Source organism: Geotrypetes seraphini, chromosome 17 (assembly GCF_902459505.1).
Source record: "Geotrypetes seraphini chromosome 17, aGeoSer1.1, whole genome shotgun sequence".
NCBI lineage: Eukaryota > Metazoa > Chordata > Amphibia > Gymnophiona > Dermophiidae > Geotrypetes > Geotrypetes seraphini.
In genome coordinates, this window is record NC_047100.1 from 7,548,883 (window position 1) to 7,576,040 (window position 27,158).

Below are 27,158 nucleotides of genomic sequence, written 5' to 3' on the forward strand. Positions count from 1 at the left end.
CCTCCACCCCCCACCCTGCCGTTAGTACGCCACTGTATGCAGGTGACCCTGTCTTGGGGATAACCATCTAGTTGGGTTTTCTGGATATCTCTATTGAATATTTAGGAAGGACACTTTCATATAAAGGAAGCACGCAGATCTGTCTCATCCATATTCATTAGTGATAATCCTGAAAACCTAAGTGGATTTTAATGGAATAGTTAGTCTTTTTGCTCAGAGATCTAAACATTTTACTCACTACAGGCAGTGGGTCAGTAAATCCTTGCCAAGATAAAATGCTCTTTAATTAGCATTAGGAAGAAACCCCTATCCTTTTCTACCATGATACTGTATTTTCCGGAGGAAGTATCCCAGTTCTCCTTCTCCGTCTCCCAAAAGGACTCACCATTCTCTGACTGCCACCAGGTCTTCTCTCCCTCCCGGCCAGCCAGATAGATCACATTCTGTATTTGGTGGCTGTCTCTAAGATAAGGTGCTCTGGAATCACAGGAGAAACATTTCTCCGAGTCCTGTAACATGCACGAGAGAGGGAGAGAGTTCCTGTGAGACTCCACAAACTTGCAAAAAGAATAAAGCGTTAGGGGCCATTTTTACCAAGCTGTGTTAGGCGCCAACGTGGGCCTATCGCTGAAAAAGAAAAAAAGCCTGACATGGAATCAAAGTAGTGAGGCGGTAGTGCCCAGCATCGCCGCCATCATGCGCCTCCTCACACTCTTTCCTGCCATGCACACATCCCCCCACCCCTCCCATGTACTTCTTCAAATTTTCGCCAGCAGTGATCAGCATTTCCTATCTGCTGCTTATGCCAGTCTCATGCGACCAGGAAGTGACATCAGAAGGAGAGCTGAGTCTGGCTGTTTGTTGCTGGCAAAGATATAAAGAGGACCCTTCATACATAACATGCTTGGCTTCCTCCTGCGCACAGGTGCAGAAACTGAGCATGTGCCAGATGGGGCAGAGGGCTGACGGCACTGGCACTGGGGATATTGCCACCAGCTGCCCAAGTTGTAAGCACTCATTTGGTGGTGAGTCCAAAGTGACAAGGAAAAGAGTAAACTTCTTCAGGTGTTATAAATGGTTCTGCGTTACATGTTCGGGTCCAATAGTTAACTACGTTAGAAGTGAACCTGCATCGTATCAATTTAAGTCATAAACAGGTCTACAGCATAATTTTATTTTTTTTGTTCTTTTTTTTTTTTTGGTGGAGAGGAGAGTTGACAGAGGCCAAGCTTATTACAGAGAAGAAAAGTGGGGGGACGTTATCAAAAAGATTTGAGCAACACAGACGATAGGCTCAGGAGTAATCTAAGGAAATACTTCTTTACTCCAAACATTCTAGGAAATCTCATGCGCTATTCTCTTTTTTATCTGCAAAGGGTTGTAAATTTTAAAAAAAAATTCCAGGAGCATCTGTTGTCTTTTCAAGTGGCTTTATGGGCTAAGGATCTGAATTATGTATTTGCATCTGCCAACTCCTATCAACAGCTTCGACGTGCTTTAAAAACGCACCCACCACTCTGTATAGGCCCAGGTTTAAATGTTGGTTGTGAAGTCACCACCATGCCAACCACGAGGGGGATAATATGATAGAGGCATTTAAATACTTCTGTGATATAAATGCACAGGAAGTGATTCTCTTTTTAACAGGAAGCTCTGGAACAAGAGAGCATAGGATGAAGGTGACAAGGGAACAGGCTCAGGAATAACTTCTTTAAGAAAAGAGCGGTGGATTGAGGAATGGACAGCAGCTGTATCTGAATTCAAGAAAGCATGGGACAAGCACAGAGGCTTTCTTATGGAGAAGAAGGGATCGTAGCGTTTGGTAGCTGGCATGGATGGGCAGATTAGACAGGTTTTATGCTCATTTTCTATGCTTCTGTGTTTCTACATACCTCAGGGGAAAATATTTGTACACCAGAAGTACTGTGGGATCTTTGCCCAAAGCTTAAATCTCACCTAAAGTATTTGTGGAAATGAGGTATGGACTTCCTTCGGCCCTTGGCTTTGGGGATTTAATTCCCTCAGTGCTCTTAGTTTAAACTGGAATATCGTGGGAACGTAATAACGCATAAAATTCTGATGTCCCCCATGAAAACCTAGCAGTTATTCAGCCATATATGGACAGTCTCATGGATTTGAAAAAGCAATGCTTAAATGTAATTATAGAAGAGAACAGAGACCCAACAGAAACATAATAACTCAGAGAGCTCAGTCTGAATAAGAGACTCATAAGAACATAAGAATTTGCCTCCACTGGGTCAGACCAGAGGTCCATCCCGCCCAGCGGTCCGCTCCCGCGGCGGCCCTCCAGGCCCATCACCTGTGCAATGGTCCCTGACTATTCCTATAACCTACCTCAACTCCTATCTGTACCCCATATCTCAAACCCAGAAGGTCTATTTGAACGGTATTTCCTGCTCCTGAATATCCCTCAGCCCTCCTTTGTTTATACAAACCATACCACCTTCCAAATCTATGAAGGCAAACTTTATTTGTAGAGGCCTTTTCTTGAAAGCTTTATTTTTTTGGAGAATTTATTTTTTAGATGAATGTAAATTATGATATGGCCTTCCCAAATAAGGGAACGTAGGGTTACCAGATTTTCAGTTTGGAAAATCCAGACCCTTAAACTCGCCCATTTCTACCCAGCCCCGCCCCAGCCCCAATCCTGCTCCAATCCCGCCCCCCCCCCACTGCCTGCTCTCGTCAGGCAGGACATCCGCGCATGCGTGAATATGACGTGATGATATCACGCGGGATGCCCTCCTGCCCATCGCAATGTGGAGGAAAGCTTTTCAAAACCTGGACAAAATGCCGGGTTTTGAAAAGCCGTCTGGAACTCCGGTCATGTCCGAACATCTGGTAACCCCTACGGGAACGCTACCTGGAGATGGCTGACAATGCAGTAATCTTGAGGCTCTTCCAGTCCGCATGTTGATGTGGCGCTAAGGCTCGCCGCACGGCCAATCAGAAGGTTCCCCGTGGCTGGGTAGCAGCTCCCCTTAGTACAGCCATGGCCTAGTACGTCAGGGTCTTCAGTTGGGGATCCCAGCAGCTGGGCTGTGAAGTAAAAATGGCAACCATTAGATAACAAGTCATCATTACTATCTCCATGAGGAATTCAGTATATTTGCTTCACTTTCTCTCTTCTATACAACAAAAGCATCAGATATTATACATTGCTATCAAAGACTAAGCATGTTGGAGATTACAGGAATTAAGGTCAGATAGATGACTGCAGACAGGGGAAATCAGAAAGGGTTTTCAAGTGTTACAGTTTGAAAGAAAGCAGACTTTTGTATGACACAGGAAAAATGACCTTGCTTTCTTATTTATTTGTTCAATTTTTTGCTACCATTCTCCCCAGGGAGCTCAGAATGGTTTTACATGAATTTATTCAGGTACTCAAAGCATTTTTCCCTGTATGTCCCGGCGGGTTCACAATCTATGTGCCTGGGACAATGTGGGGATTAAGTGACTTGCCTAGGGTCACAAAGAGCAGTATGGGTTTGAACCCAGAACCTCAGGGTGCTGAGGCTGTAGCTTTAACCACTGCACCACGTTAGAAATCAAAATGTAGTAAAAGTGAGCCAGGTTTAGGGCAATCGAGCCATTGTGACATCAGTGATGAGGTTGGCTCTTATTGGTGGAATGAAGCATTATGACGTCACAGCATCGGCTCTGGTTTATCAGAGGCTGAACCTTTTCACACTATTTATTTATTCAATGTTCCATACCAGGGATGTCAAATGTTGGTCCTCGAGGGCGTTTCCAGGATTTCCCCAAGGAATATGCATGATATCTATTTGCATGCACTGCTTTCATTGTATGCATATTCATTGGGGAAATCCTGAAAATGCCCTCGAGGACCGACATTTGACATCCCTGGTATAGAACACTGAATAAATAAATAGCGTGAGAAGTTTCAGCCTCTTAATGTGGTGGTACTTGGGCTTCTCGGGTCACTGGGGCTTGTGCACTTCTGTGAAGCTGAATGCTATGCTGTCGGTAGTTTCACTACCAACAGGGCCTCCCAAGACGGACAGGTTTCAGCGGAGATGTCAGACTAACAATAATGTCCCTGGGCAGTGCTGGAGGTGGAGAATTGTGTTTGATGCGACAACATCAAATTTATACTGAGCAGGAGAAAGGTCCAGCAATCTACTTCTGTGTTCTGCCACGAGAACGTGATGATTTTCAAGTCGCTGGAACTCGAACTCGAGTTGATAGCCCCTGACGCACGATGTTGTGGACTTTTATGGCTTTGATTAGTAACAAGATCATCTCTCTTAAGGCGCTCTTTGTGATGAGTTTTTGCTGAGGAATGTTTGTTAACGATTGCCTTTGTATGTAGCTTGCATTTTTTGTTAGAACAAAATTTCTTATATTCTGCCGCTACCTCGCAGTTCTGTGTGGTTAACAAAAATTAAAATACAAGTATAGACTCTGTACAGCGTCGCGTATGCCTGGTAGCGCTCTAGAAATCATTAGTAGTAGTATCACAATGCTAAATATGTATGTTTGAAGGACAAACCCAAACTTTCAGATGCCAGATGCTTTTTCAACCAGCAGTCTTGTGCCAATAGCCTTCCAGAAGTATAAACAGAAAAGATAATGTGTTTCAATGGTCTCTGAACAATTCCTCCCTCTTTGAGCTGCCAACCAAAAACCCAACTCGAAACATGTCGGAAAATAGAACTGAGCTAGGAATTAGCGTCTTCTCTCGTAAGATTCCAGTTAATTTACAAATCCCCTTAGAAAAATGGCAGGTTCCAAGATGAGATAGTCTTTCTCTGTTCTTCAAGAAATACTTTGAGAAAGTAAAGGGGTGCCATACTTGAAAATTCCTCACTGATGGTCCAGGAACCCGATTTATTTATTTTAGTATTTAAATATCACTTATAGCCTAAGTGGTTTACATTCAGGTACTCAAGTATTTTTCCCTATCTGTCCCGGTGGGTTCACACTCTATCTAACATACCTGAGGCAATGGGAGATGAAGTGCCTTGCCCAAGGTCACAAGGAGCAGCTTGGGATATGGACCAACAACCTCAGGGTACTGAGGCTGTAGCTCTAACCACTGCACCGCTCGCAGATGGAAAGATTATGGGTGTGATATTCAGCCGGCTCTGGAAAGCATTTTGTTCGCCACTGACGGGGTTATTCCTAGATCTCCAAAGATGGGTCCCTGTCCAGGCTTCCGCTTTGAATATCCAATTAATTTTGAGCCAGCTAATATACAGCCGCATAAGTCGATATTCAGCGTTTAAGATGCGCAAAGATAGGGCAGACTTCTACGCAATCCTATTTATGCGCTAAACAGGCTAGGAAAGCACTAGCTAGTCAGTTTTTTCCTGGAACCCACATTAAAAATTTTTGGCCACTCCCAAACTAGCTCTCCCAGCCCCCACCTCAGAACTTGAGATACCACCCCCTTAACCCTTTCAGGACCAAGGGACCTATTTGTCCCATAACTTTAAAATCCTATAAATTTTGATTGGGATAGTCTACAGTTCTAAATTTGATATGTACGGATTCCATAGGATACTGCCTTTATGTAAACAAACTGATTCCGACATTCATTCATTAGCGTCGTTGCTAGATTGACGAGAAGATTCACTTGCCACACTGTCCATAAGCCAGAAGTGTGATTTTTTTAAATAAAAATAATGATATTTCACAAAAAAAATCAATTTTTTGGCATCTGCAAGCCCTTTTTACCATAAAAATGTCGTCAAAACCACAAAAATTGGCCTACGATCCTTATGGTCCTGAAAGGGTTAAGATGCGCAAAGATAGGGCAGACTTCTATGCAATCCTATTTATGCGCTAAACAGGCTAGGAAAGCACTAGCTAGTCAGTAGGTCCTGGAACCCACATTAAAAAATTTTGGCCACTCCCAAACTAGCTCTCCCAGCCCCCACCTCAGAACTTGAGATACCACCCCCTTAAGAGCTCCCTTCCACTCATTCCTCCCCCCCACAAAAAAAAAAAAATCTAAGGCAGTGCCAGGCCCCATTACCTCCACCCCCCCTTGCTTGTAAAAATGCATTGTGGTACCCAATCAGCAATCACATTGACCCAATATGGCCATGTTTTGGCTCAACTCGCCTGCATCAGTGGTCCAGGGCCAAATATATGCCAAATTCTGTACAATGTTTCTTTTCTAAGAAACAAGAGGCTCCAGATAAATATGCCACTTGAAAGTTTGCACAGGGCTAGTATTGGGTTGATACAATTGGTGATTGAATGCTACACTGTGGAGTCCACCATCCTTTTTCTCCTGTTCATCACAGCTTTCTTGGGTGCTTTGTTTAATTTCCACTCAAAGCTTTGTCTTAGAGAAGGGGTCCAGAGAGAGTTAAGATGCCAAGTACAATTTTTCCCAGAACCTCCAGCAAGGTAGAAGATTCATAAGGAAACCTACTAAAGACTGTGAAACGACAATTTATTCTTTGACTCTAAATAGCGAATGCTAAAGCCGTACCATGCTTCCACCTCATCCAAGTTTAAGTAAACCTTTTGATTCAGAATTTCAGCTTCTGGACTGGGACTGCATTATTGGGCTTGGTTTGGTTTATTTATTTATATCCCGCCCTACAGCACTGGTCGCTGTACATGAAGAAGGACATAGTACTACTCGAAAGGGTCCAGATAAGAGCGACGAAAATGGTTAAGGGGCTGGAGGAGTTGCCAAGAGAGATTAGAGAAACTGGGCCTCTTCTCCCTTGAAAAGAGGAGACTGAGAGGGGACATGATCGAAACATTCAAGATAATGAAGGGAATAGACTTAGTAGATAGAGACAGGTTGTTCACCCTCTCCAAGGTAGGCAGAACGAGAGGGCACTCTCTGAAGCTAAAAGGGGATAGATTCCATATGAACGTAAGGAAGTTCTTCACCCAGAGAGTAGTAGAAATCTGGAATGCTCTTCTGGAGGCTGTTATAGGGGAAAACACCCTCCAGGGATTCAAGACAAAGTTAAGAGAAGTTCCTGCTGAACCAGAACGTACGCAGGTAAGGCTAGACTCAGGGCACTGGTCTTTGACCTAAGGGCCACCGCAGGAGTAGACTGCTGGACACGATGGACCACTGGTCTGACCCAGCAGCGGCAATTCTTATGTTCTTATGTTCTCCGCTTTGAAAACACTGGGGGATAATAACGTTTTATACACGTAATTCTGGAAGTGTTTATCACACCTGAGCAAAACTTGGAACATCTGGCCTGCAGCACCAATTCCTGGGCTATCGTGGGTGGACGGATAGCGAGAGGGGAAGGGGATGTCCAGCTGTCCTGCAGAGGTTTCTGCAAGAACGTGTGCGCACTGCAGAATGAAGACCGTTATGATAAATATGAAATCCATGATATCTGACTACTGAAATCTCTTCCCCTATAAAAAAAAATATTCAAAGCACCTACTATCCCCTAAAGGATCCAAAAATATGATTTATGGACAATTTGCCACCGCTAAGAAGCTTCTACAATTGCAACAGACAGAACTTGGAATACGTCGCCAGAAGGGCTTTTAAGATAGAAATGAGTAATCTTTGACCTTGCACCTGTCTGCTTTTCAATACGTTTCCAAGATTGTGTCAGAAAAGATTTCTTTTCAGAATGAGAGATTGGCATTGCACACTGAGCTCCGAGGCAGGGCTGAGGATTCATAAATCAGCTTTAAAGAAAGGGATGCAGAAAACCAAAGGAGACCAGCAATTTCCGTCTGCTCCAGAGGATAAATTGCTATAGCTATAGGAATAAAGCAAAACCTAGGGACCCTTGGAGAAAGAGGGCCTCCTAAAACCCGAAAAAGCACAAAGATATACTTTGTTGCACCAATTAACAGAAATTATAGCCTTTTCTCGGCTGATGTGATAGATAAGGTTATGTTTTACATAGTAACATAGTAGATGATGGCAGATAAAGACCCGAATGGTCCATCTAGTCTGCCCAACCTGATTCAATCTAAAAATTTGTTGTTTTTCTTCCCTTCTGTAATGGCTCTTATTCTAATTTGTACTTAAAATTTTTCATACCGACCAATGGATTCTTCATATGGAGCCTAAATCATCAGCCGCCTACAAGAAAGGGGCCGGCCACGTCTCAATCCACGCTTAGGCGCCATTTAAAGAATCGGGGCTAACGGCACCTATCAACAAAACGTAGGCATCTGCCATGTAGGCCAGCTAAGGTCATCTCTACCTCTTCCTCTCCATCATGCCTACTTTGACCTAAAGCGCCATTAGGTAGCTTGCTGTAGACGCAATTACGACAGATTGGCAGTCACCTCCCGGTTCCTACTTTTTTTAAATGACTTTTTAATTGGTTTTTAATGGCGCGGTCAATTACTGCGCCGATTAGAGCCCATTAAAACAATTTCGTTAGGCGGTGGTTGGACGCCTGTACCGCCTAACATACAGCGCCATTTCTAGAATCTGGCCCGTAGCACTTTCAGACTGATCCAAGATCTGCGCCCAACTACATTGAAACCAAAGAAAAGACTGCAGAGATGATGTACAGGAACTTTTATTTAAAGTCAATATAATGTTGCTTGCCGAAGGATGGCTCTCATTCTTTATTTATTTATTTATTCAATTTTTTATACCGTTCTTCTCCCAGGGGAGCTCAGAACAGTTTACATGAATTTATTCAGGTACTCAAACATTTTTCCCTGTCTGTTCCAGCGGGTTCACAATCTATCTAATATACGTGGGGCAACGGGGGGATTAAGTGACTTGCCCAAGGTCACAAGGAGCAGAGTGGGTTTGAACCTACAACCCCAGGGTGCTGAGGCTGTAGCTTTAACCACTGCGCCACACTCGGGATCTGACCTGGTCCATGTTTCGAATAACACTTCAGTGAGAAGTTGCGTTTGCAGGAGCCCTTCGCCGCCTGTTTTACTTCGAATGTTATGTTTCGCCGTTGAATTATATATAGGAACATAAGAATAGCCTTACTGGTCCATCAAGCCCAGTAGCCCATTCTTAGGGTGGATAATCCAGGACACTAGTACCTGGCCCAAACCCAAGGTGTAGCAATATTCCATGCATACGAAACACAAAACATCTTGGACTCCTGAAGAAGTGTTATTCAAACCATGTATCATGTCCCAGTTTCTAACCGATGAGAACCATCCTTCGGCAAGCAACGTTTTCTTGACTTTACATAAACGTTCCTGCATCCTGTACATCATCTCTGCAGGTTTTGCCGTTTGATTTTCACTGCAGACATTGTTGGATTCTTCTTTGTTTTGTCACCCAACTACATTGGCTATTGTGCCAGTAATTGAGTGCTAATTGGCAGTAATTGTTGCCAGTTTTAATTTGGGCACACATCTTGCTACCCGCTATTCTAGAACAATATGTGTACACATCTCATAGCATACAATCCATAAGGAGCGTGGCCATGAGAGGGTCAGGGCCATTCCTACAATTTCCATGCAGCTTTATGGAATTGGGGATGGTTACCCATGGTTTCAGCAGGAGTAGCCCTGGCACCCAAATTTGGGCACCCAAATTAGTAAGCAATGCTAATTCTATATGGGTGCTCAACTTTGAGCTTCGATATTTTTCAATGCCAATTTTTGAACACACAGAACGAAGGTGGACAGACCGTATGGCCTATCTATTCTACCTAACCAAGGCGTCTGCTATCCCCTCCTCTCCCTTAGAGATCCAACGCACTTGACCCAAGCTTTCTTGAATTGAGATACACTATTTGTGTCCGCCACCTCCATCGGGAGGCCGTTCCAAGCATTTTCTACCCTTTCTGTGAAAGTATTTTCTGAGGTTCCTTCTGAATCTATTCTCTTCCACCTTCATCCTATGCCCCCCTCATTCCAGAGTTTCTGTTCAGCTGAAAGAGACTCGCCTCATGCGCATCTACGCCACGTAGTATTTAAACATCCGTCAACAACTCTCCTCTCCCACCTTTCCTCCACAGTAAACATTTTGAGATTTTTGAGTCTGTCCCCATATGCCTTATGATGATGACCATGCACCATTTTAGTAGCCTTCCTCTGGACAGACTCCATCCTGTTTATATCTTTTTGATATATGTTATATCTTGTTCACAATATTCTAAATGAGGTCTCACCAGAGTCTTATACAGGGGCATCAATACCTCCTTTTTCCTACTGGCCATACCTGTCCCTATGCAACTTAGCATCCTTCTAGCTTTCGCCAACACCTTTTCAACCTGTTTGGCCACCTTAAGATCATCACATACAATCACACCCAAGTCCCGCTCTTCTGTCGTGCACTTAAGTTCCTCACCCCTAAAATGTACCGTTCCCTCAGGTTTTTGCAGCCCAAATGCATGACTTTGCATGTCTTCGCATGAAATCTTAGCTGTCACATTTCGGACCAAGCTTCGTTAGGTCCTTCCTCGTATTATCCACACCACTACTCTACTGCAGATTTTGGTACCATCTGCAAAGAGGCAAATCTTGCCAATCAGCCCTTCAGCAATATCGCATGCAAGTTTCTAGAATTAGGGGATTTATGAATAAAAGGAAACACTGTTCAGTTATTTTTACGCATATGTATGGCAGGTTATTTTTTATACATATGCACTCACTCTACTTTCTCAGGTTGTTTCCAAAATTATCTCCTGCGCACGTATATACTGTTAACGTCATGTAGGGTGGGCAAAGTACGGTTTAACTGCTGGAAATTGCCTTATTGCTCTCTGAATAACCATTAGATAAGAACCTCTTTGGGCATTACTCATTTAGGTTAACTTGGAACCAGCAGTTAGAGTTAAGTGCCCCCCACCCCCTGCCAATTCATTAAAGCAACTTTTTACTGCTGTTGAAAGCAGTCCCTTCTTTTAGGAGCCGTCCTGACATCTGCTGGATGCTATGCTGGCGGATGAACGATTAACTCTAATCAGTCTTGTTCCTACCTGTGCATGGTGCTCTAAATCATAGCTTTGCTATGCCTGGAATGTTAAGAGCTGGGCAGCAGAATGTATGTCTCAGTTAAATATTAGCTTACAGTGTGAGAGTTCACAGCAGGAGCAGCTCCATGGCTTGCCCAAAGAGGAGAGCCCAAGGGTGGAGCAGTCAGTATCTTGTAGGCTTCATTCCCTGCTGTACTGGCCCCTGGTAGCTCAGATTTTTGGCACCAAGGAACAAATCAGCAGCTGCAGGCAGGGAAACGTTGATCTTCTAACAAAACCGGGCAATCAAAAATTCAAGAAAATCTTGACACTTCAAAAAAAAAAATGTCAATTATTGAAATAGAAATAATTTAAAAAACCAACTAATTTGTTATAAAGGGTCAACGGCCGTGCTCTACAGTCCCATCCCTCTATCTTATGCCACAGTTGTGGTCAACTGGAGAGGACGGCGACGTGGTTCAGAGCTGCTTTTACGTTCTGTGGATATTAGGACAATTGTATTTTTTTTTTTTTTTGCTGGCCATTCCAAACTACGATCAGGACAGGCTATAACATGATTTGTAGTTTGCTACAACAAATCCATGCCCCCAAGAGTTTACAAGTAAAGCGCGTTCCTGAAGCAATGGAAGACAGAACAACTTGCCCAGTTCACAAGGCGTGTCAGTAGGGGAGCAGGATTTGAACCCTTGTTCTACTGGTTCTCAAGTTAATATGTTAATGCTAGCCACGCCTCCATTCTCTTCCTTAGAATTCAATAGATCTGTCACCACCCACCAGCTCCAACAATTTTAATCCACCCTAAATCCTCTTCTACTTTTCCCTTCTCTCTCCCCCTTAATTTTTCTTCTTTCGTCTTTCTAAGCAGCAACATCAAATCTCCTCCTACCCTTTCTCCTCTTTTTCTACTTCCCCCCAGCCTCTCCTTTACCCCGTAATTTCTTTATGGCCATGATTGATGTCTGTCCTAATTCTACTGGCGCTCTTTTCCTCCTGTTATTTTAGATAATTGCAGGAAAAAACAAGCGGGAAGGACGAGATGTCTCCAAACAAAAGTCTTTTTATTGAGAGCAGAAATACAGATCTATAATTCACGACTCAACGCTTCGGTACAGCAAACTGTGCCTTCTTCAGGAATCTCGGGTCTCTGTACAGCGTCGAGTTGTGAACAGTCTTTTCTGTACAGTGACCCAAGACTCCTGAAAAAGGCACCGATTGCTGTACCAAAGCGTTGAGTCGTGAATTATAGATCTGTATTTCTGCTCTCAATAAAAAGATTTTTGTTTGGAGACATCTCGTCCTTCCTGCTTGGTTTTTCTGTAATCTACATTTTCGTGGGAATTGCGCGTTGCTTTTTGTCTTTTCATTTTAGATAATTGTACACCACTGTATTCTTAACATGACCATTTATTTTTTTCCTCAAAACAGGGCAGGATCCCCCTCCCCCCAGGTACCTTTTTTTTAATCCCGGCGACTGCTTCCTGTCCTGATGTCTTCCAGCAGCGACAGAGTGGTACACAAGGCAGGCGGCGAGCTTTTCGCACACCTGCCTGGTCCCGCGCTGCTCACTGAATGGCTGCCGTCAGTTCTCGTGGGACATTTTGGCGTCCCAAAGCTGTGCTTGAGGACAATGGGACAGGCTAGCTAAAAACAGGATGGTCCTGTTCAAAACGGGACATATGGTCACGTTATGTATTCTCCATGTCTGTGATTAGCAGTATAGAAATCTTAATTAAGCAGTAAACTTGTTCACAAAAAGGCAAAGATATCTTCATTCATTCATTTATTTAAATATCCCCTCATGGTTAAATAGCTGAAATGAGCAGGTGATCATACCTGTTCTCCATAACAGTCTATTTCTGGTACACATCTTTCCAACCACATTGCATAGTCTAGTTGTAACAAAGAGTTATTTTCTTTAAAAAGCCCTGGGCATAAAAAGCATCCTGTTCTGCTGTATTAGAGCGATTCACGATAGCTGGCAACACTCTGGATCAGAAATGGTAGTTACTTAAGCAATGAAATACATGTTGGCTTAAAGAGCCTTCTACTTTTCAGCTGCCAGGTCAGTAATGAGTGATCATGAATCATTAGAACACCATCTACACAGAAGCACAGAGGTCAGTTTTCAGCTCCTTCCTGCTTAAACCAAACCACGCTGAGCAGGCTGGGAGCCAATATGCCCAGTTGAATATTAGTTCTGGTCACTACGGCACTCTCTGGTTAGTGGGGGACAGAGAAGAAGAGCCAGAGGATATGCAGGCACCGGTAATAGTCAATGGGTGGTGTCTGCATATATAATGGGGAAATTTGGAAAGCATGAAAGGCACTCTTTCCTTTACGTTGAACAGAAGTCCTCCAACTGCATTGCTGCCAGTGGGTGGCAGTGCTTCAATATTATGTTTTCAATGGCTAGAGACAGGCAGGTTCCCTGGAATCCTGCAGAGTTTGCTTGATCCTCACTACTGAAAATATGATAATGAAACAGTACCTTCTACTGGCAGGACAGGGACTGGAGGACTCCTGCTCAGCTTACAGGGAACAGTGATGGACGGCAGTTCTAACTTTTCTTGGTTAGCTATGGAGGTATCAAAAGCAAAAAAAATTGACCTTAGAGAATCCACAGAGAAGTCTAAGAAAAACCAAAGAAACACTGTGGAGAGACGATATTCCTGTAATGGACTTTATTAAAAACTCAACATAGCAATCCACATAAAAACCTTAAGGACCTAGTCCGCTGGGAGCGTTAGACCCTACAAGGTCCGTGTTTCGAGAAGAATGTCTTCCTCAGGGGTCCCTGATAGTCTTGGGGTGGAAGATACGTGGAAAAGCTAAACAATCCAAAAGTACAATTGCGCAGAGGCCACTTTTATAACCAGATCAGTTATTGCGGAACTTCTGCGCAATCGTACTTTTGGATTGTTTAGCTTTTCCACGTATCTTCCACCCCAGGACTATCAAGGACCCTTGAGGAAGACATCCTTCTCGAAACACGGACTGTGTAGGGTCCAACGCTCCCAGTTTTTTCTTGTTTTTTGTCTGGAGTTTTTAAATAAAGTCCGTATCAGGAACATCATCTCTCCACAGTGTTTCTTTGGTTTAGCTATGGAGGTAGGACACTAAATATTGTTCGTACCCACATAAATTCTGGGTGCCACCAATGATATGGTCTCTCTGACATGCTTCCTGTTTCCTTAGAGCCAGGCCGCAGTCGGGGGGAAGCAGGCCGGGCCGGTGGCAGGGTAGCATTTGGGAATTACTGGTGCCACAGACTTTTGAAATGCTGAAACAAAGGTTAGACTCGGGGAAGGGAGCTGATGTGAAAGGGGGGAGATGCCGAACCACATCTGGAAATGGGAGGTGGGAGGTTAAGAGACAGAGCGTGTTTGTGACTGAGCAAGTGAGAATAGGAGGCAGAAGGGGGTGCGGTCGGGGGCTAGAAGGGAGGGAGAGATGGGGATGGGGTAATGGAAGAAGGGCCCAGGCATGAGATGGCATATTAGGGAAAGACAGAGGGTGAGATGGACTCGGGGAGGAGCCATAGTGACCCTGCCTCTAAGGTTGCCTTTTACGAGTACCGGTGTCTTTTTCCTAAAGAAAAAAAAGCACCGGTTTTACACCTTTGCCATTATGTCTGGTTTCCGTGCATCAAGTTTCTTTTCAGTTGAAAGGGCGTGTCCCAGGTGATGATAACCTCATTTTCCATAAATCTCATAGGATCATAATTGTTGTTAGCCCATTGTTTTCCCAAATACAACAATGTCGCAATGTTTATAAAGTTTCCAATGGATGAGACGTGCTGCCTTATTAGGTCTTTCCATATAGAACTTTTTTCTCTTCAGAACTTTGCAGCCAGCTATGAGATGAGTAACCATTTCCAGCTCTTCCATACAGAATCTATGGATGATTGTTTTACTAGGTTTTTTTCTATGCATGCTGTGAATCATCTCATTGTCCTGTGTTGCAACCATCAACCTGCCATTTTTAGGTTTCAATTCACTTCTTCCTAATCACTCGTGTGTCCGGTCTTGATGAAACTAGGGTTCATCGAGTAACACTTTGCATTTTTTTGTTGTATTTGCGCATTTGCCACTTGCTTCACTTTGAAGAGTTTGTCGAGGTGGATTCGCGTCGCATTCATCAGTCCTTCCAATCATCAGAAAATGTGTCCAGGTGGCACATGTTTCCGGACATGAGAAGGTCAACATGGAAAGTGTGGCATAGTGGTTTAGAGCTACAGCCTCAGCACCCTGAGGTTGTGGATTCAAATCCTTCATTGCTCATTGTGACCCTGGGCAAGTCACTTAATCCTTCACTGCCTCAGTTACAGATAGGGAAAAAATGCTTGAGTATCTGATTTGTAGCCCATTCTGAACTCCTTTGAGAGGACAGGCTAAAAAAAAAAATCAAAATCAATAAATAACTTATCTGTTTTTATTGTTTGATTTGTATGTAATTTGTAAACAGCATAGTGAATACGCGGTATATACATTTTTAAATAAATAAACTCTATAATCTAGGCACTAAAATTTATGCATGCATTTTTCCCCGGATATGCATGTGTTCGTACCACATCCTCTGGCAACGCGTTCCAGAGCGGGGTAAAAAAAAAGAGAAGTCCATAGACCATTATAGAGATGGCTTGGGAAAATCCTAGGATAAGCAGCATAAAATCTGTTTTACTACTTGGGATCGAGTTGGGTACTTGGGGCCTGGGTTGGCCACTGTTGGAAACAGGATGCTGGGCTTGATGGACCTTCTGTCTGTCCCAGTAGGGCAACTCTTATGTTCTTATGTGAGCCAAGTATAGGACAATCGAGCCATAGTGATATCACTGATGAGGTTGGCTCTTAGGCATTGGTGGAATGAGGCATTATGACATCACAATCCGTTTGGGGGAGGATGGTCTGGAGAGGGCTTCAATGACTGGGAGGGTGTAGATGGGCTGGAGTAGGTTTTGACAGAGATTTCGGCAGTTGGAACCCAAGCACAGTACCGAGTAGAGCTTTGGATTCTTGTCCAGAAATAGCTAAGAAGAAAAAATTTAAAAAATTTAAATTGAATCAGGTTGGGCAGACTGGATGGACCATTCGGGTCTTTAGCTGCCGTCATCAACTATGTTACAATCTCAGCTCTGGAATGTTGCAACTCTTTGGGTTTCTACCAGGTACTTGGGACCTGCCTTGGCCACTGTTAGAAACAGGATACTGGGCTTGATGGACCTTTGGTCTGTCCCAGTATAGGACAATGAAGGCATTGTGACATCACTTGATGAGTTTGGCTCTTAGGCATTGGTGGAATAAAGCACCTCTGTAGCTGCGATTCACGTGAAAGGTACAGTAGGTGGCAGAAATGTAGGCCTTGAAAACCCTGGCCTACATTTCCGGCACCTACTAACCTGCGATTCTACAAACGGCACCGATGCTTAATTGGCATGCGATCGACGGCAGTTTTTCCAGCAACCTCCACTACTGGCACCAATTGTAGAATCCAGCCCTCAGTGCTATGCATCCTATTTTATACCTATGGATCATGTGGCACTTAGCGCGCACTGTCCATGAAGGTAGGGGTGCCAGTTTTTCGTAAACATAAACTCGGACCCGTGGCCCTGCCCCCAGACCTGCCTGGACACACCCCATTCTGCCCGAGTCATGCCCTGCCCCCTCTACCTGTTCGCTCGTTGGGGCGGCATCAGTGCATGCCATCCTGATGTCGCTCGTTAAAAACCCAGCCAAAGGACATGTCCGGGGAAATCTGGACATCTAGTAACCCTACATGAAGGTTCTCAACAAAGTATTCAAAAGCAAGGAAGTAACACTCAAAACGAAGATCAGACTTGACCATACACCCATTTTCTCAGTGGTCAGTTAGGGATGCGAAAGCTGGACACTACGGAAACTAGACAGAAAGAAGATTGACTCAATTTAGCTTTGGTGCGGGAGAAGGATTTTAAGTGTGCCATGGACCGCCAGAAGAACTAACAAATCGATTCTGGAAGAGATTAAAACAGCTATGTCACTCAAAGCCCAAATGATTAAGTTACGACTGTCTTATTTTGGTCACACCATCAGAAGAGAAAGATCATTGGAGAAGGACTTCATGTTTGGGAAGATCGAAGGAACCAGGCCAAGAGGGCGACCTGCAATCAGATGGCTGGACACGTTGAAAACAACCATGGGGATGACGCTGGAGGACCTTTCCAGACTAGCACAAAACCGATTTCTTTTTAGATCCGCAATTCATCAAGTCGTTAGGACTCGAGCACAAGTCAATGGCACCTTACAACAACAATGTCCATTAGTAGGCATTAAGCTTTAGTATAAACGCCTCTTAGAGAATAATATTTTATTTGGCTAGTAATCAAATTGAATGAATGAAAGAATACATAAATATCTTCATAAGGCCAATCTGCAATTTCAAAATGATATGAGAGTACAGAGATTGCAAGCTGATAAATGGTTTGTCTCTTTTTCCTGGCTATAGAGAGGTTGAGTGGATTAGCCTCTGAAATTCTTTAAGACCAAACCAAGGCATAATTGTGAGAGCTGGATGAAGACGCTTGCTCTGCTCCTTACAATTTAAAAAGCAACAAAAATCATCAGAAAATAATAATTAGAAAAAACAACAGTATTAAAGGCATGGGAAGAACGTTGTAAGAAGGGAGATAAGAAATGAAAGGCAGAGTGCCATCAATGCACTTCTGTCTATAACTAGGGTTACCAGAGTGTCAAGATCTCATGCCCACAGGTGGCATATCTAATTGGCATATCGCTGGTGAGCCTTTAACAGAACAATTCTTTCTATTATTTTGCTGGTTTTCTTTTTTTGCTTTGTGGCGACTTTGAGGAGGATGTGTGCCAGGGATCTTGAGATAGCTTTGTGCGAAACAGGGCCGCTGTCGAGTCTGGCTGGTGAAAGTTTTGCTTTTCGGAATGACTCCTTGCACCAACTTTAAACTGCTTGGATTGATTTAGGCCTGCAGCACTTCTGTGTTTGGGAGAATTATTCTGCAATCCTGAACATTGTGGAGTTTTCTGAGAGACCAGTGACTGCACAATTTGCGGGGATCACTTTTCTGAGGTCTCTTTTTCTCCACTTGTGTTAGTGATTGCAGTGATTCTATCATAGGGGTTTATACTATATAAATTGATTTGCTATTCTTGCTTATATATAGTTTAGTTCTTTTTGATTTTCATATCTAATTGCTCCCATATTTTATTAAGTAGACTTCAGGTTCCATCCAGATTCGACGTACGATGGGAATCTTGGCACCTCTTGCTTTTAAGTTGTATTTCTGACAATTCTGGTGCCCTGCCCAGTGTCCACACCTGCATTTCACCCTGTGAATTATTAACCAGAACTCTGCACAGCAAGGAAAGCAAGCAGGGACGGTCCACACATACCAGACTCCACCCAAACCCCTCTTCTCAGGACACAACCACACACCTTGCTACTGAATAAAAAGTTTCTCACTCTTAACCAACGAGAGTGCTACTGTTCATTGTAAGGCCAGGGAGCCAGCAGATCCCTCACTCTGGGGGGTCTAGCTGTAGAACATAATGGGCGCGTTAGCATTTAGAGTGCGCTAAATCAGCTAGCGTACCTTAGTAAAAGACCCTCCTCTGTTCCTCAGGGCACACTTTGCTCCACTATACTTTCCCTGGAGACTTGCTACTGGTGCTGCCTCTGGACCAGTTGAGCTAATGGGATCTGAGAGCAGCATAGTCGATTTGAAATGCAAATCTCCTTTCATTGGCAACAAAGGCAGACTAGAACTTATGGATTTACCCCTAAAGCTCTTGGCCCTTCCTACTATCTTCCCAGGCCAGACACAAATACCCAAAGTGTTGATAAGACAGAAAGAGTTCCCACATCTCGTGGAGTGGTGGATCGAGGTAGAGAAAAGCTAGAGAGGCAAGCAAACTGGAAGAGAAATGAACAGGAGAGAAAGAAATAAAGATGGATAGATGGAAAGAAGGTATGTGCAAGGCAGCAACATCCAAATAGTCTCTGTTTTATTTGTAGTCAATTTTATAACTTGCCGAAAGAGAAAAAGTAAAATCAAAAACCCAAAACAATAATATGAAAACTTAAAAAAAACAGCAGCTTAAAAACACACAATAAGATCCCTAATCAGATAAAAATAATCCTGACCTCTGCTCAGACTAGAGAATGACCACAGGGACAAATTTTTTCCCCATCTCCGCGGGAACTCGTTTTCCCGTCTTGTCACCGCGAGTTCTTTTCCTGCCCCTGCCCCATTCCTGCAAGCTCCGTCCTCACCTGCACAAGCCTCAAACACTTTAAAATCATGTGTGTATAAGTCTTGTGCGGTTAAGGCAGAGAGTACAGGAATGAGGCAGGACAGGACAGCGACAAAACTCGTGGGGACGGAACAGGGTAATTGAGCTCCTGTGGGGACGGGGAAAAATTTGTCCACATGTCATTCTCTAATCCTTAACCCTTTCAGGACCATAAGGATCGTAGGCCAATTTTTGTGGTTTTGATGACATTTTTATGGTAAAAAGGGCTTGCAGATGCCAAAAAATTGATTTTTTTTGTGAAATATCATTTTTTTTTTTTAAAAAAATCAAACTTCTGGCTTATGGACAGTGTGGCAAGTGAATCTTCTCGTCCATCTGGCAACGACGCTAATGAATGAATGTCGGAACCAGTTTGTTTACATAAAGGCAGTATCCTATGGAATCCGTACATATCAAATTTAGAACTGTAGACTATCCCAATCAAAATTTATAGGATTTTAAAGTTATGGGACAAATATGTCCCTTGGTCCTGAAAGGGCTACAATGTTTGAGGCTTGTGCAGATGAGGACGGAGCTTAGGCATTGGTGGAATGAGGCATTATGACATCACAGTCTGAGCTCTAGATTGTTGCTACTTAGGATTTTAACCCTTTCAGGACCATAAGGATCGTAGGCCAATTTTTGTGGTTTTGACGACATTTTTATGGTAAAAAGGGCTTGCAGATGCCAAAAAATTGATTTTTTTTGTGAAATATCATTATTTTTATTTAAAAAAAAATCACACTTCTGGCTTATGGACAGTGTGGCAAGTGAATCTTCTCGTCAATCTAGCAACGACGCTAATGAATGAATGTCGGAACCAGTTTGTTTACATAAAGGCAGTATCCTATGGAATCCGTACATATCAAATTTAGAACCGTAGACTATCCCAATCAAAATTTATAGGATTTTAAAGTTATGGGACAAATATGTCCCTTGGTCCTGAAAGGGTTAAATGAAAAAAAAAAACCTGTTCAAAATTTAAACAAGCAGTGCCCCGACAACATCCTTATAAGCTTAGAAAGGAATTGCGGATGTAGAAGGGATACACCAAAAATAAGTTGATCAAGAAAGACAACATTCGGAAGTTGCAAATAGATTTTGGTATCATCCCTCCTTCCCTTGAAAGACTCAAGCGGTGCAGCTCTGGTCAATGCATACAGCAGCTGCATTCACCAGTTTGACAAATTCTCTTTAAAAAGGTGAAAGCCTGAATCTGGCTTCCAGCCACTTAGAGGGATTCGGATAACAATGAAGAAACACCCCCCCCCCCCATCCCACCATCTGTTGAAAAGAGCTGGGCAGTTACAAGAAGTCCAGTTGAAATTGACGGGACACAAAAAAAGTTAGCTTGTGGTATTGCGGTATACAAAAATACAATTATTATTATCTACTAAGGATGAGTTTTCACTGGAAACATACAAGAAATTTCAAGAAAACGTCCTCTAGTTCATTCTGAAAATAAAATCAAAGAGAAACAAAGGAAAGAAAATAAAAAAATGTATATGGTCCAGCCAGACCTGGAGCTTCCCCCCCCAACAATAAACCCCATCGCCACCAAGAAAAGTCAGCCGCCTTGCTTGATGCCATTCCTGCAACCCTTTCCCAGCACACTCCCTCCCCATTTCTTATCCCATCTGTGAGTTTGCGTTGGGCAGGAATGATTCCCATTGCTGAGGTTTTTCAGCACCGCCTCACTCCAGACCAATGAAGACCCAGCGTAGAACTGCCCAGAGGGGCAGACCCAGAGCCAACAGATTTTCATTTCCTTTTGTGTATTTTCCCACTTTAATTTAACAATATGAAACAAGCCAGAAATCAAAACAAAACAACTTACGAGACACACCCCTTAAAGACCAAATGACCCATCCAGCTACCCAGCTGTAGACCCTGGACCCTTTATAAGTTCTCTACTGTCCTAGATAGATAACTGCATAACCCCCCAATCATTAAACAACTAACTTTTAAGATCAATATGGTGTTGCTCCTTGGAACCCATTTTTTTAAATGACTGGGGGTACAGTGAAGGAGTTTTGTCAGTCTGAAAGGTCTCTAACACCCACTGCATGCACAGATTGGTTATCAGATAGAAAACAGAGGGTAGAGTTAAATGGTCATTTTTCTCAATGGAGGAGAGTAAACAATGGAGTGCCACAAGGATCTGTAATGGGACCGGTGCCATTGAACTTATTTATAAATGATCTGGAAATTGGAACGACGAGTGAGGTGATGAAATTTGCAGATGACGCTAAACTGTTCAAAGTTGTTAAAACGCATGCAGATTGTGAAAAATTTCAGGCAGACCTTAGGAAATTGGAAGACCAAATGGCAGATGAAATTTAATGTGGACAAATGCAAAGTGGGAAGAATAACCCAAATTACAATTACCGGACACTAGGATCCACCTTGGGGGTTAGCACCCAAGAAAAGGATCTGGGTGTCATTATAGACAATACGCTGAAACCTCCCGCCCAATGTGCGGTGGCAGCTAAAAAAGCAAACAAAATGGTAGGAATTATTAAAAAAAGGGATGGTTAACAAGACTAAGAATGTTATAATGCCCCTGTATCGCTCCATGGTGCAACCTCACCTGGAGTATTGCATTCAATTCTGGTCTCCTTATCTCAAGAAAGATATAGAGGCACTAGAAAAGGTTCAAAGAAGAGTGACCGAGATGGTAAAGGGGATGGAACTCCTCTCGCATGAGGAAAGAGATGGCTGAGGGGAGATATGATTGAAGTCTATGAAATCCTGAGTGGAGTAGAATGGATACACGTGGATCAATTTTTCACTCTTGTCAAAAATTACAAAGACTAGGGGACACTCGATGAAATTACAGGGAGATACTTTTAAAACCAATAGGAGGAAATATTTTTCACTCAGAGAATAGGTAAGCTCTGGAACGCGTTGTCAGAGGTTGTGGTAAGAGCAGATAGAGGAAAAGTCCATAGTCTGTCTCAAGCAGGTCGCTATTCTACTGTCCATAGGTGCCAACATTCCAAAATGATTGGGCATGCCACACACAATACAAGTTACCCCTCCCTGGACACTATGAAGAGCCTCGATTGGTACGGGGGGTGCTCAGGACCCATCTGCACTCACAGAGCTCATGCCTGTCATACATATTGAGATCTTTATGTCTGTTCTCATACATTTTATGACATAGACTACTGATCATTTTTACTTGCTGTCCTTTGGACCAACTCCATCCTGTTTCTACCTTTTTGAAAGTGGCCTACCTTAGTGGCAGATGAGAGGATCCTTTGGCGTATGGCATTTGCCAATTGATTACAAGGGTTGAGAAAACATCTGGTGCACTTACCGAAAAGGGAGAAAAAACCAATTAGCTTCATCTGCAACCGTTTAGGGTCTTGTCTTCCGACTGTCACCACGGAACCTGCAATACAAGATCATCTGATGAAATCAGAAGCAGGAAAACATAGGAAAGTCAGAAAATTCTGCAAATGCGAACTAGAAAGCGCCTCATGTTTTTGAAAGGAAAATGATAAGAACTGCCCTATAGGAAGAACCTTCTGATTTCTGAACTTTTCTGGGAGCTGTTAAGCATTCTCAGTTGAAGACAGAGCAACTCCAGCCTCAATGGAGCGTCAGCTTCTAGGCGAGTGACGCAGAAAACACTAGAGATGGAAAGGCGGGAGTGCGTCCCTATTCCCCTTTTCTGTGTGGCGCAGTGGTTAGATCTAAAGCCTTAGCACCCTGAGGTTGTGGGTTCAAATCCCTCGCTGCTTCAAGTCACTTAATCCCCTCATTGCCCCAGGTACACTAGATAGAGTTTGAGCCCACCGGGACAGATAAAGTACCTGAATGTAAACCACTTGGGATATAAGTGGCATATAAATAAATAAATTTCAGTTTTTCCTCCTCATCTTCCTCCCAGATTCTTTTCATGATTTCACAGTTTGCCATTTTAATTGGAATGAGATGGGCTGTTTATGATGAAATGTCCACACTCCCAGTTGTGCTTGCATGAATGATGGTTTCGCTCTTAACGACATCCATCTACAACATCCAAAATGCATAGCTGCCAGTGGGGTGGAGTGCTTCAATATTAGGGTTACCAGATGTCTGGATTTACCCGGACATGTCCTCTTTTCAGAGCACTGTCCAGGCGTCTGGACGGGTTTTCAAAACCTGGCAATTTGTCCGTGTTTTAAAAACCATTGCGCTTGGGGCCGTGGCTGGAGGGCATCTGCGCAATTGTGATGTGATGACATAACACGCATGTGTGTGATATCACTGAATCGCATCCGCGCATGTGTGGATGGCCTCTAGACATGGTCCCGAAGAGACAAGTTTGTGTGGGGCCAGGATGGGGGTAGGGGTGAATCGGAATGGGGCAGGGCTGTGGGATGAATGGGGCGGGACTGGGGGCGGAACCATGTGTCCTCTTTTTTTTGTTTTTTTTTAAATCTGTTAACCCTATTCAATATTGTGTTTTCAATTGCTAGGGAGAGGCAGATTTCCTGGAGCCCTGCAGAGTTTGCCTTTCCCTCTCTTTTGAGAATGTGATAAGTGAAACAGCTCCCCCTATTGGCAGCACTGTACGTGGCGGTCTCCCACTCAGTTTAGAGGGAAAAGTGACTAAAATCTAAGGAAAACAAAAGCTCATGACGGACATACAAACTGAAAGAAGTATCAGGAGTGGGGGCAGATTTCAAATAGCCCATTTACCCAGGTAAATAGCTTATGGATAGAGCCTTCATTATTTACATAAAAACCAAATAAAACTTAATCTTTACAAGCATGATAACCATTTGGGAAGAGTGGTGGTGTGGAGACCATTGAGTTAACTATCTAGAAATCTTCCTGAAGGACCTGGAATCCTGGAAGTTAATGGAGAAAGGTGCAAAGTCAAAGGTTTGGTTAAGGTGCATTGTACCAGCCCTGACTTCGAAACATTATACAAGATTTCACACTATTATATGATTTCTTTTAAATTGTAAACGGCTTTGTTAATTTTATTTTGAACGGATGGTAGCATATGAAATTAAACCCTAAACATCTCGTAATTCTAAACGCTTGCTCGTTACTCATCAAGAAAATTACTCCCTGCTCTGGTTTCCTTTTCTTCACACTCCCTCCTTGTGGAACAAATTCTATTTGCCAGCTCACTCGCATAAAACAAAAACTATCGACATATCTACCCATAGTTGGATATGTCGGCCATATTCAGAACTTCAAAGGAACCAAAGTTAAGGAATAAGCTCCAAGACTGTTGTTTCCAGCATGTTTTATGCTCTGTTGAGCAGGACTGCACAACGATTGCTAATGTTTTTATGCCAATTCATGAAAATCGGAAGGAAGTCTTTGTAGTAAGCTGCCATTTAGAAGAATCATATGATTAACCTCTTTAAAATACATACTAAGTTTATAGCATGCTTGATCATAACAGAAACATCCTTTGTGGGGGGTTTCTATTATCTTTATCTTGTAAGACACCTGGCAGCAACTTCTCATGCCAAACTAAGATATTTTATAATTGAATGAGCACAACCTACCACTTTGCAGAGAGGAAACAAACCGTAAAAGGTACTTGCACTGCAAAAGTTTCTCCACATGTGAGATTAGGTTCTAATCTGGTATTTTCGTTTTACACCAGTGGTCTCAAACTCGCGGCCTGCCATGTACTATTTTGAGGCCCTCAGTATTATAAAGAATGATTCTTTAGGGAAAACTTGTGCCTTAAGAGTCTGGCGGTCGCTGTAACCTCACACAAGCGCTTTCCTGCGCCTGTACGCGATTGTGAGGCGGAGTCCATCGCGTGCAGACGCAGGAAAGCGCTTGCGTGAGGTTACAGCAGCGAGGCGGGCAACGTTCCAGAATGTAAGGTAACCATTGGAGGCAGCGCAGTTCGCACGTGTGTCCGGTGCTGGAGGAGATGAGAGCTGAAGGCTGTTGTGGATGCAACCGCCAGACCCTCAAGGCACAAGTTTTCCGTAAAGAATCATTCTTTATAATACCGAGGGCCTCAAAATAGTTGGACCAAAATCTTGTCTCTTGCAGTTGACACTTTGATAATTTTTCATTTTCTGCATGTTGCACTGCTTTCAGCTGAGTATAGCTGAAATTATCAGAAGCAATTACGGAAAGATTTATAAACTATATTTCAACTATAAGACAACTCTGAATGAGGTAAAACTCGTTATAGTTACTATAACGAGTTTTACCTCATGCAAAGTTGTCATTTCTTTAATAAGACACTACCGTAACTCTTTTTTTCTGCGGCCCTCCAAGTACCTACAAATCCAAAATATGGCCCTGCAAAGGGTTTGAATTTGAGAGCGCTGTTTTACACTATTTCAGGATGAAGAATTTTTTTTTTTTTTTTAAACATTGACCCCCCCAAAGCAGAAAAGAAGACCGTTAGCAGCCCATGACTGGTGTCTGTGCTTGCAGGCTTGAGCTGGTTTGGCCCTACAGATGCAGTTGCTGAAAAAGCCATGGATTTTTTTTTGTGGCTAGTTTCAATTCGCCCATGGAAGAATAAATTCCCCAGAAGTTATCAATGATTTGGTCAATTGCTGAAAACAATCTGTTGGCGATTCATTACCAGAAGCAAAGAAAAAAACACATTACCTCAAGCGACTGTGCTATCTATCCTCTCTGTTGCAAGGTTATTGCAGAAGTAATAAAAATCATATCCATAAAATAATCACTCTTAAATTAACAAAGACATTTCTCTTTCTTCTTTAGGTTCTCTTGACGCTTTGCAGACTTTGGAATCCTGGCGAACGATAACTTTGCCCCAACTTTCAAGCATGAGAAAGCCTTCGTATAAAAAAAAAACCACACTAGCAATTGGGAAGCCAGTGGGTACTAATAACTGGGCTATTCTCCGTCCTATCCCTTTCTCAGTCCCGGAGGGCAAGGCAGAGTGAATGGAGTACGATTCTCATTCAGATCTAGGCTGTCACTCTGCAAAGTGAGGCTGAAAGGGGAATCACGGTCTCCAGGCTACTGGAATGTGGCCGTCAATTCTTTCTGCTCTGTGGATCAAATGGTGAACTAGCAGACCCTGTGATTTTCAGTTTTTTGTTTGCCAAAGGAGCCCCGTCTAGCTGCTAGTTCCCATGTGCAGAGGGCTCATTAAAGCAAGATCAGCTATTATGGGATGGAGAAGAGGGAGAATGTGGAAAGAAAAGTGGGGGGCATGAGGAGCAGGAGAAAAATGATGTCTTCCCAAGAGCAGGTGAGAAGAAAGCAAGGTGCAACAGAGATATAGATATACGAGACCACAGCAAGCATTGCTGGTATAGTGGTGAACAAGCTGTCTTTCCATATAGGATACTGAGGCGCGCTACTGTTTACAGCAGTGTCTCTCAAACTTTTTTTTAGCTCTGGCACACTAAACAGAGTACAGTAAAACTTTGGATTGCGAGTAACTTGATGTGCGAGTGTTTTGCAAGATGAGCAAAACGTTTTATTAAGTTTTAACTTTATAAACGAGTCAGATCTTGTACAAGTACGTACAGTACACGCGCGTCACGTCATCACAACTGAGCCGATGGTTCTTCTCTCTCCGACGCTATAGGAGAGTAGTGACTGTTCTGTACAGTACAGTATTTTGTATTAAAGTTTTTGGGTTGTGGAATGAATCGTCTTGAGTTTCCATTATTTCTTATGGGGAAATTTGCTTTGATATACGAGTGTTTTGGATTACAAGCATGTTTCCGGAACGAATTATGCTCGCAAACCAAGGTTTTACTGTACATGGTTTTTTTTTTTGCAGCTTGTTATAATTGAAATTATAAAATTGCAAACCCCCAAAAAATTAAATTTGAGGGTTATTTATTTAAAGTTCTTTAAGCTATGTATGGGTAATTGTAACAACGGTGAAACTAAAGTAGATAAAATAGAATTGCTAATCAGTGCAATGGATGTGCTTTTTCTTTGTGCAAATTAACTTAAAAAGCGACTTGATAGTTGACAAGCAAACACA

At 43.0% G+C, this 27,158-nt stretch overlaps 1 protein-coding gene across 4 annotated transcripts in view; it reads right to left on the reverse strand.

The window, feature by feature from the left end:
• Positions 1-27,158, reverse strand: part of LOC117351069 (laminin subunit beta-4-like) — a 105,595-nt gene that overhangs the window by 51,517 nt on the left and 26,920 nt on the right. For all 4 annotated transcript variants that reach the window (XM_033925777.1, XM_033925776.1, XM_033925778.1 and 1 more), the window contains 3 exons: positions 22,521-22,595; positions 2,885-3,060; positions 386-509 (listed from right to left, as the gene is read on the reverse strand). In XM_033925777.1, coding sequence (XP_033781668.1) covers positions 386-509; positions 2,885-3,060; positions 22,521-22,595 — 375 coding nt within the window. The remainder of the gene's footprint in view (positions 1-385; positions 510-2,884; positions 3,061-22,520; positions 22,596-27,158) is intronic.